The sequence below is a fragment of the Taeniopygia guttata genome, chromosome 12, assembly GCF_048771995.1.
Source record: "Taeniopygia guttata chromosome 12, bTaeGut7.mat, whole genome shotgun sequence".
NCBI classification, from domain to species: Eukaryota; Metazoa; Chordata; class Aves; order Passeriformes; family Estrildidae; genus Taeniopygia; species Taeniopygia guttata.
The window spans coordinates 11,402,035-11,413,212 of NC_133037.1; the positions used below are offsets into that span (position 1 = coordinate 11,402,035).

Sequence of the window (11,178 nt, forward strand, 5' to 3'; positions counted from 1 at the left end):
TTGCTTCCAAGGCAAGGTGTGTTGGGTTTCACTTCCAGAACTTACAGAATGGGTTGTCTCTCTGTTATTTACTGTAACAGAGAGACAACCCATTCCAGGGGTGGTTTGGGCACACCTGGCAGATTTCTTGCTATTGCAGGAATGCAGGACTTTGCTAATGCAGACTGACCTGCTCTCTTACCACCAGACTTTTATGATCCTGGTTTGTTTTGGTTTTTTTTTTTTTTTTTTTTTGACTCTCAGATATTTAGCTCACAGAAAGTGCTGTGAGGTGCTCTGTGGCCTGCAGTGCACAGGAAGAAATGGAAGAGGATCTGCAGATCCTCCTGGACTCGACACTTTCTGGGTGAACTGGGTCCCTTCCCAGTCTGTGTTCCCTTATTCCTTCCAGCAGGTTTGGGTGTGTGCAGCTGCCAGAGCTGCCCCAGCTTGCTATTGCAAGCAGCAATAGACACACTCTGACCCAGAGATGGAAAAGGAAGAACTTGCTCTTAGGTGCTGCTTTAGATACCAACACAGGAGAGGGAACTACTGACCCAAAGGCAAGAAAGGTCTAAGATATATATATATACTCTTTGTCTCAGATCAGGAAATATTGATGTGCATAAATAAGTATCCCATTATAGGCAAAACTGAAGCAAAGTTTTAGCCCTAGGAAGCTGAAAAGGTTGAGGAGCTGGGAATTCAACTCTGGTCCAGATTTCCAAACATGTTATTTTGATCAAAGACCATTTCAGTTTCCAATCCAAAACATGCAGCTTGATTTTTTGTTGTTGTTGTTGTTGTTATTATTGGGTTTTTTGTTTGTTTGTTTTGGGTTCTTTTACCTTGGACTTCCTCTGAGGCAGCATAATGTAAACTCAAGAAGCCACCTCTCATGAATATGCTGTCTACAGGAGAAGTATTGGTAGAAATATTGACTTGTGTTTGCTCTGATCAAAATAATCTTCTCTATAAAGCCCCTTAAATATTTGCAGTTCTCAGAGTCCCAGTACCTGTAGGACTGTTGATGGCTTCCAAACTGTGGAGGAGCAGCAGACACAGTTTGTCCCTGCACAGAGGTTTTCCCTGCTCCATTCCCACTAGCCTCCCTCCATGCACCCAGCAGGTAGTTAAGCTTCCACTTGCTACCCAGTGCTGTCTTTTTCTCACTGGGAGAGGGGCTTAACAGCCCTTAACATAACAAATACAGTTTTTGCCTGTTTTTCCGTGCTGGATGTGGCATCGATTGCTAAGGATGGTGATTTAAGCTACATTTGTCTTTACAAGAGAAAAAGGCTTGAATAAGGGGTGGCAGCATTCTGGCTAATTTAACTTATTCCTTAATGCTTAGAGTCCTTTACTAGCAACACTACCTCACAGTCTCCTTCAAAGCACAGGAGTCTGTTATTCCCATTTTACAGCAGAGGAAACAGATGCAAAGACCTGCCCAAACGCAGGCAGAAATTGCAATCTGGATTAAAGTGAAAACGTCCCTGAAAACCAGTTCCAGTCTCCAGGGAGACATCACTGGGCAGGGAAAGCTGGGAAACTCAAGGGGATGTAGCGTGGGACCAAAAATAAGAGGTGTGTAAGATCTTAAATGCTTAAGGTGATCTGGCCAAGCAAGAAACAAGGCTCAGCAGCTCATGTCAGCCCAGGGGAGGGCGGAAACGTGGGGAGTGTGTTCTGTAGCTCACAGGAGGACAAAAACAGCGTGCTGGCAGGCTGTGCAAGAAATGCATTGTGAACTGGCTCTTGCAGCTGTGAGCAAGACAATAAGGATAGTAAAGTATCATCTAAGTCTTCACATCCAGCTTTGCACAAAGAGGGAGCTAAACTCAGCCCCCTGGAATCTGTTGGCTCATGGTTTGAATTTAGCTCTTTGTGTTTGAATGACTCCAGGCAGAGAGGGAATATAGATGGTCCCAATCCGAGAGCCAAATTCACCTTTTCCCTGCTCAGTTTCAGCCCCTGAGCTATGTAGTACTTCCATCAGGGTGTCTGGTCATAATTTGCAGGGCATTCTCAAGAAAGCCCTGATTTTCTTTTACAGTTGGAAGAATGATGTTTTATTCCTTCCTCTGCTTTTTTTGTTTTCTATGACATTCTCTCTTCTCTAGGTTGTCTGTGTCCCACTGACCTCTGCTAACCTTCTTGCCCATGCATAAAAACTTTTTTTTCAATGGATAAACATCTTCTTATACACCAAAAATAGGAAGGATATTCTTCACTTAGTATCAGGGTTGTGTATGAGAGTCAAATAAAGCTTTATTCATCCAGTGGGTAGAATTTAACCCTGGCATCTCAAGGAGTGGGAAGGGAACCTATAGCTTGTTATAGGGCTCTCTTATGTGTCCACAAACCAGCTTGTCTCCTATTACTGTATTAATAAACTTGGTCTCTTTGGCAAACCATCAAGGTTGCTTTCACATGTATCTGTGATACATATTTACTGCATAATTACTATCTATCACCTCATTCAGGCTTTGTGGACTCACACTCTTTAGTTTAGCATAACCATATCTTTACCTGTGAAATATTTTGTTCCCAACCATTGAGAAGTCTGCATCGGTTGTGTCATGAGCTCAGCATTTATTGATACTGCTTGTAGTAGATCCCATCAGTTGAGCTATGAGAGCACATCCCACAGCTTGCAGTTAATGCTTGTGCTGGTGACATTAAGAATTCAGGTAGTCTCTCCCATTAATTATTATAGACTTCAGCTGGCCATCTTCTTCCACTTCTTTTGTCTCCTGCCCATCCTCAAAGATTTTCCGGGTGGTGATGGTCTTGCCATTGATCACTTCAGTAGTGGCTATCACTGTTCTGATACCATATGGCCCAGATGTGTTTTCAGCAAAGAAAGAGGTGGGGTGCCCGCTGCTACAGAATGAATTCTGTCGCACAAACTGCTCCCTGTACCTTCCTTCTCTTCCGCTTACGGTCTGCCAGTTCTCGCCATTGATTCTGATGTCTAAAGGGTCCAAGAAAATACATGTAAATGGATACATGCCTTCAAAGACCTCTTCTTCACGGGGGAATCCATGATGGAAATGAAAGCTGTAATAATCCGCTTCATTTCTCTCTCTGCGGGCTCTGCTCTCCTCAACAGAGTGGTCATAGAGTGATCGCTTCTGAGGGTCGGACAAAACCTCGTATGCTTCAACAATTTCTTTGAATTTCTTCTCAGCTTCCTCCTTGTTTCTGGGATTCTTATCAGGATGCCATTTTAGTGCCAGTTTGTGGTAAGATTTCTTAATATCATCCTGTGAGGCATTTTTTTGCAGTCCAAGGACGTTGTAGTAATCTACCATCTCAAAGGAAAGCTGGGGCTGTTTGGAAGATGCCTGCTCGTCTCTCTTCCACCAAGGTTGATCAGCATGCAGAGACTCCTGGATACCCAGTGACAGTGCAGTTCTCAGGGGTAGGCAGATGTTCAGTCCACCCCATGAGCTGCTCTGTCCTGCTGCAGTGCAAGGCCACCAAGAGCTGCTTAGCTACAGACATTCTTTTCAAACCTGTTGCTCACAAACCGTGAGATTGTGACCTCAGAGACGGTTCAGCCAATCCTGGCTCAGTTGTCCTCACCACATTCCAGGGTGAGTTGGTTGTCACTGGCCTTCTGTTTATAAGAGTAGATCATGCACATGATGCTGCAGCTGCTGGATATAACTGTGCTGACAGAGCTGTGATGTAGGACTGCCACAGAATCATAAGATGGTTTTCATGGGAAATTACTATTTCCACTACAATTGGTTGCTTAATGCCCCAACCAAACTGAGCTTGAACACTTTCAGGGATGGGGCATCCACAGCTTCCCTGGGCAATGTCTTTCACTGTTTTACCACCCTTGTGACTTTGTCAGATTACTTTTTGCCTGAACCCACCCTACAGTGGGATTCTCAGATATGCAGTGTAAATTCGTGTGCAATCCAGGGAAGTGTGGTGTAGTCAGGTCATAGTATCTCATGGGACATAATTCCTATGGCAGCAGCTATAGGGAAGCTGCAGTTTAGCTACCCATAGTTCAGAAAGAGTGTGGGCAAATCAGAGAAAGCCCAGGGAAAGACCATAGAATGTGACTAAGGGATTGGAAAATATGCTCTGGAGTGAGAGACTTAGGGAAAGAGGAAGTTCAATGCCAGCTACATCACAGTCAGCAAGAACCTCCATGGGAACAGAAATTCAGTGCCACAGGGATCTTCAGGCTCCCAGACAAAGCAGTTGGAAGGTGTCATTAGCCAAATTTAAATTCAAAATACATTGCACATCCTTCTTTATGAAGGTAGCAAATCACTGGAACTTCCCATGTGGTCATTTTTAAACCCTGAGTGGGAATTTTTCCTAAAATCAAGATTAGATGGACACCATATTTTTTCTGAAATTATAGACAAGCCTAACACTTCAGAACAGCCTCAGTTTCATGTTGGTAGTAAATTAAATTTCCAGAATTACCAACCTTAGCCTCTTTTCTATGTGCCTTTTTGGATACCTGTCCCAAGGTGTGTATGCATGTACAACAGGGATGGCCCAGGAACTTGACACAGGCAATCAAATCTAGGGTTATCTTGCATCTGTTTCAATTCCTTGGATTTGCCATTCTGGTGGGAAATACAATTTCCTCAGAGGGAAACATTGCATGAAGAAGGTCTCCAAGGAAGTGCCAATAATGAAAATTCGTCTGTCTGTAACACAGTGTCATAAACACCTACTAATAGCAGCATTTGTTGTAGATCACTGCCCTCTTTTCCATTATCCCTCACTTTGGGAAGAAGTAGAGTGCCAGCCAGACCAAAGAGCATGTGCACAGCGTATGAGCTGGCTGCTGTCCTAACACACAGCCAGGGTGGGAGGGCTCTCAAAGCAAGGGGCAGTCATGTCAGCCTAGAGAGAGCAATGTCACAGAAGGAGGAAGGCGATTGAGCTGGCACATGTTGGGAAAGGTATTTGCACTGCCGGTGTTCTCACTGGTCAGTGATGGGGCCGTAGCACGGAGGCACTTGTTGGATTTGGGCAGTAAAAGTTGCCACAAGGCAGTGCAGGTCTGGGGGCTGGAGCTGAAGGAAGTGCAAAGGAGCACATGAGCTCCTTTGGGAGCCCACATGATCCTGTGGGCTCACCTCACTGGAGAAATCTCAGCTTTTGCCTCCTTTGGCACAGAAATCTTCTTAATTACAGGTGGTTGTACCACATGAATTATTTTTCTGCTGGATGTTATTTGTTCTGTAGAAATGGCAAAAGTAACCTGGGCCAACAGCAAGCTGCTGCAGCCCATTTGAGCTCAGAGGGCTCTTTGCATTCCCAAAACACCCTGAACTGGTCTTCTGTACTGAGGGAAGATCTAAGACTTGATCGCTCACTCAGACTGTAGCCTTATGCTTGAAATCTTCACCAAAGGTACTAGATTTTTTAAGGACTCTCCATTGGACTTGAGGGTGATCCCAGCTTACCACTCACAAGTTTCCAAAAGTTGCCAACAGCTCCTAACCACTGCCAGCACGGTCCTTCTGGAGATGCTTGGCAGAAATTTCAAGAAGGATTGCTGTTCCTACTCTCTATTACCTAGAAGGGAACACGGGACATCAGAAAAGTCTGTTGGAGAGGGTCCCAGGCCAGTAATCAGCTTTGGGGCTGTGCATGGAAGGGAGGTGACTGCCTTTTGCTGTGTCTTTGCAAAGCATCTCTTCCCCTACTTGATTTTGATGCTGCGAACCCGTCTCAGACTGGCTGGCGCACTGGGTTATCTGTCTTGGATTTAGTGCATCCTACCCAGCTGAAAAGTAGGGAGTGTTTTTCTCCTGTCATCCCCAAACGGAGGATGCTCACTGCCTGTCTGTCTGCTGCCTGCAGCAGGCGTCAGTGATTAGCAGCCATTCAAGACAGGCCACTGCTGTGAGCCAAAAGGGTTTGCAAGGAAAAAGGAAAGGGTCAAGGAGAGGCAGGGAGAAAGGGAAATGGGACATGCACACATCAAGTAACTAGACCCAAACTGGCCTGGTAGCCCCATCCCTAGAAACCAAGGCTTTGAAATGAGAAATGTTTTTCGTATCTTAAATCTCAAGTACAAACAATAAAAGCCCGCCCAGACTGTGTTCTTTGAAGAGAAAGTACGAGTGACCTGAACAGTGGTTATCAGCAGCGTCATTAAGATAAACCCTTAACATGATTTAAAGCATCCGAAACTGAAGGCAGCACTTTCAGATACTAACAAAATGGTCTGACATTGGGGATGAAAATCAATAGTAATCTGATGTCACTAAAAATACTCAAAAGTGTCCCATGGCTGATGGAGGTGAGATTAGTGTAAATATTTGTATTCTAATCAGTGGCACGCGAGGGCTGGAGGCAGCCTTTCTGTCTATTTAATTAATGGAGTGGCTTTTTAAAAGGATCCTAATCATATGTGATTGTATCTGCTTATCAACATTTTTGCTAATTAGATGATATGGAGGCAGTCACTCTGCTAATTCCCTCATCCAAACAGCATATCCTGCACAGATAAAGTACAGTCTCTTTTTAATAAGAAACAATCATGAGACAGACTAACCTTAATGGTGCTTATTATCCGAGGATCTTTGGGATTTTCTTTTCTCCCCGCCCCCTACTTCCTTTTCCTTCATTCCCTGTTTCAGGATGCCAGATGGATGTGGATGTAGCAGTCCCTGTCCCCCCCGTTCCCCACTCCAAGCACTGCCATGTCCAGCCTTGTCTTCCCTCCCAGCCAGAAATTGGGTCTGTAAGGGCAGGGATTGTCAGCCAGGTCAGGATGGGGAGCAAAACAGAAGGCACTACACAGCAAAATGTCCCAAACTTTTTGTCACCCAGATGACAGGCGACATGCAGCCCCAATCCCTGATCTTGCTCTTGGCACCCCAGTAAGCCCTGGTCCAGAACAAGTTGTGAAAAATAGTTTCTATTATTATTTTGATTAGATTAATATTAGGATAAGTTTCTTCAAGGAAAGGGCTGTCAATAATGGGATCAGGCTGCCCATCAACCTGCAGTGGTTGAGTCACCATCCCTTGAGGTATTTAAAAGCCATCTAGTTATGGTGGGTTAGTGGTGGAATTGACAGCACTGGGTTAATGGTTGGACTTGGTGATTTTAAATGTATTTTCCAACATAAATAATAATTATTATTGTTGTCATCATGGTCTTTTTCTGTTTCAAAAGCATCTGAGGGCAGAGGAGGTCTACACAAGTGATTTCTCGTCAGCCCTGTTAATTCTGTGACAAGGCTGGGGTCCTTTTATCTAAACCAACACAAGTCAGAGACATTTGTTCCAAGTCCTTTGACTATCCAAACAAACATGAGTCGAGCTTTGCTCCACAGTCAAACTGTCACTAGATGCCTCCCCGTGGGTCAGCCCTGTTGGGGGTGATGCTGTGCTCAGCCTTGGAGTGACATTCCTGGGGATGGTGGTTACGGATGGGAACACTGGGGCAGAACAGAGGAACCTGCCTGACTTCAGAACAAGACTGAAAAATAAATAGAAAATTTGCCCTGAAGATGTCTCCTAACCTCTCAAAATACAAACGCAGCACCTAGATAAGGAGAACCCATGTATCTCCCATCCCAAGAGCATCTGGGTGGAGCAGTGGAGAAGGGGAGGTGCCTGGTGCTTAGTTTCAGGAGGTCTGGAGTTTGCCTGCTGTTTTTGCAGCTGTGATTGTTGAGCAGAAAATGCTTAAACAACACATGTTCCCCACTCTGTACAGGAGGACTCATCAGCATGTCCTGAGCATTGATCCCATGTGTCGGGCTCAGCACGGAGGTTGGATGTGGGATGGGAGATGGGGTGGCTCTGGGGAATGCTGACTGGAAGAGACGCCCAGAGATTGTGACACAGAGCTGGGTCTGTTTCTAGCTTTTCTGGGACTCAGGCTGGGGCTTTAGACTAAACCAAGGATCAGGCAAGAAGATAACCATCTCTTCTGATTGGTAGTGGGGAAGGGCAGGAACCTCAAAAAAAACATTATTTTTTGAGATATGAAGACAAAGAGGCCTGGTCCTACTTATTGGAGTCAAGGATGAGCCTGACATTTTTTATATTAGATCATGCCCCATAAACAGGGCTGGACTTTGCTTTAGTCTTGGAAAGCCCAAACGCTATTGTAACTCATGTCCATGGACTCTGACCCCAGCAGAGCTCAGAGCACTTTGGTTTCACTGACTGGATCATCTCCACGTGTCACTGGCTGTATCCTCTCCAGACATGGCTATGCTGAAGCTGTACTCAGCAATATGGTTGGCCGTCCTTCTACCGCTCCTCTTTGGCATGGTCTCTGGCCCTAAATCCTCTCCATGTAACACACAGGAATTAATCCAATATTGACCACTTTCCCAGAGGGGTTTCCTGCTGCTTGTTCCATGACTAAGAGCTACAACTTGAAAAGAGGAGGGGCTTCTGGGGCAAGGATTGCCTTGCAAGCCGTTGAGTCCTGGGGCTTAATGAGGTACTGCTTATCAGCAAAGCATGCTTATCTGGAGCCCGCCAGTGTACCTGCTCCAGCCCCATCATGAGTGAACATGTTTTACCACCCAGTTGCAAGGAGCTGGGAGCACGGTCAGATGGCACAGTTCAGCTGATGTGGGGTAACTCGTGAAGCCACAGCAACTTTATCACTTCACAACATCCATACATAGCCACAGCCTTGAATCTTTGCAGGGAAAGAAAGGATGATGAGTTACTGTTCTGGGATTTTCTCCCTGTTTCCAGTCAGTGGGAAGTGGTATGTGGAGCATTCATTTAATAAACCAGAGGGGAAAAGCTGTAGATCAGCTTCTCATTATTTCAGTGCTGGCTCACACCATCACTTGGGCTTGTGCCTGACAGTTCAGTGTGTTATTTGAGGCCACTCAAGCATTCTGCAGAAATGATGCCACCCTCCTCTGAAAGCGTGAGGTTCATCCTAGCAGGGAAGGCCTGACTCCTTTAGTAGGTTTATTGGTGCTTATTTCAGCTCCTTTGAGGCCTGTGAGGCACCTGAAAAAGGTGCTCCCTTTGAAGACTAGTCCCTGTTGAGAGCCAGCTCTATAGCAGGAAACCTCCTGGAGATGTTTTACTGATGTGGACCTCTGAAGTAAAGTAATTCTGTACAGGTAAAAAATGCACCAGTGGTGCTGGTTTGCAGGGCAAGGGGGGAGTCCTAAGTGGTACAAAACTTAGGTGAGGGTCCCAGTGATGTGCACACAGACATGCAGGAGAGATGGTAAGTGTTTGTGCCCCTGTATTTTCTAATGTGTTATACCTACATCCAGCAAGGGGGGCCTGGGCAACCCGGGTAGCAGGTGAGGGACTGACCAATTTCATTAATTGGAGTGGGGAACTGGATAAGAGCACTGAAGCCATCAGGAAGTACGTTCTGGTCCTGCCCATGGGCACATTTTACATAGGTCTGACAGGAACAGTGAAATTTCCACACTGCCTCAGCAAAGGTTTAGTCTGAGTTTATTGCTGAGATTAAAAGACTGGAGAGCACAAATTGTAAATGTGATGACTTAAGAGCTCATAAATTCAGTATACAGCCCCATTCCAGAGAGCCTGCATGTGGTGCAGCCGCACTGCCTTGGGCTCACGAGTTGCCCTTGCTCCCATTGCTCAAACCCACGCCCTGCAGGGAGCCTTCTGCCCTGCCTGGCTCTCAAAACCTTGCATGTGTGTGTGTGCACAGATGCTTGGAAACAAATACACACTGGCCAGGGATGCTGTCCTGCCTGTGCACACTGTGAGTTTGCTGCTTATGTACAGACGTGGACACCCTGCTGCTGCTTCAGCCCAGAAACCAGCACTAGTGCTGGAGCAGTGTTTGCAGTCCCTGCAGTGAGGGAGTGAGTGGAGGTCCTTGCAGCTAAGCTCCTGGGAGGAGAGGCAGTCGCCCCCTCACTGAGGAGCCATTTGCTTGCATTACCTGCTATCCAAGAGTCCTTGCTTGGTGCTTGCAGAGGAGCTCCATGCTCTTACCCACGTCCTTGTGTGTGGGCAGCAGGATTGCATGGACAACTTGGTCCCACACGTGGAATCAATCAAAGCAGCATTACTTCTTGAGTGGAGAATGCCAGAGTGGGAATGATAGAGCTTGCAGAGAGACAGACAATGCATAAGTCCTTCCCCCAGTTTTCCACCTGTATCTCCTACACTGGGGCTGAGTGACCCCTGTGAGCAGAGGGCTCATGGAGAACTTCTTGGAGCAGTGCTTAATGTGTCGAGCTGATTCTGAGGTGAGTTGTGATTAGGTTTGTACAACTGGGTTGCAGCTGTCACTGAGCTGGTCCAGGATAAAGCTCCTTGATAAATTGCCTAAATGCTGTAAGCACCTTTGGCATTATGTGCTTTCCCCCTTTTTCTAGGAAGATGGAGAGCTGGAAACCAGCCTGCTTCTAGGATTAACCCAGCCCATGCCAAAGACACAGCTTTCAGTCTGGGACCCTTCATGTGGGGAGGGAACAGCCAGTGGCAGCCTGGCTGTCCTGCTGAGGGCACAGCTTATGCTGGACACAGTCTGAGCAAGGAGAGCTGAGGACAAATCCTGGAAGAACATCAGAAGATACAATGGGATGCTTTTCTTCCTGGCCAAGTACACCAAGCCCTCAGCACACAGTAAGCATGAAGGGGATGGGCTCGGCAGCTGGTTCCCTGTCCTTGCACAAGTGTCCAGGGGTCACTTCTTGGGGAAGGCTGTGCTCTGGCTGTCTCGAGGCAAGCCTCAGACTGCTTTCTGAAAAACAATGCCCTGCAGCCCCCTGTGCACAGGCCCCAGCACCAATGGCATGTGTGGGGCAGCACTGAGGCTCCTCTGAGTACCAGGGCTCACTTTCAGGGACCAGCACAGGGGCCAACAGCAGCACCTGCAGTAATGCACACCAGCCTTTCAGCAAAGCTAAGTCCACGAGCTCCTGACATGTTTCTCTGAAGAAAGTGGCTTGGGCCACACACCCATCTCCCAGGTCCAAGCCCAGAGCACACAGTTTTGGCAGTGCTTTGTCTCAGAGATGGTTCTAGTCTGTGGGGACAGCCATAGGTGCTGATGATGGTGTTTTGTACACCTGGCATTTGCTCATTTCTCAGACTTTCTTTTACTGAATGAGGAACAGAAAAGGGGGAGGTCACTTTTTTTTTTTTTTTAATAATTTTTAATCAGTGTAAAATCCACATTCCTGCTCTTTTGCTTTTGCAGTAGATGTAGCACTCTTGT

General features: G+C 46.4%; 1 protein-coding gene across 1 annotated transcript; it reads right to left on the reverse strand.

Annotated features, from left to right (window-relative positions):
- Window positions 1-2,554: 2,554 nt before the first annotated feature.
- Window positions 2,555-3,463, reverse strand: DNAJB8 (DnaJ heat shock protein family (Hsp40) member B8). Its single transcript, XM_002194052.7, has one exon. It carries the CDS (start codon window positions 3,294-3,296, stop codon window positions 2,661-2,663), a length of 636 nt encoding a protein of 211 aa, XP_002194088.1. The 5' UTR covers window positions 3,297-3,463; the 3' UTR covers window positions 2,555-2,660.
- Between the last annotated feature and the right edge of the window lie 7,715 nt (window positions 3,464-11,178).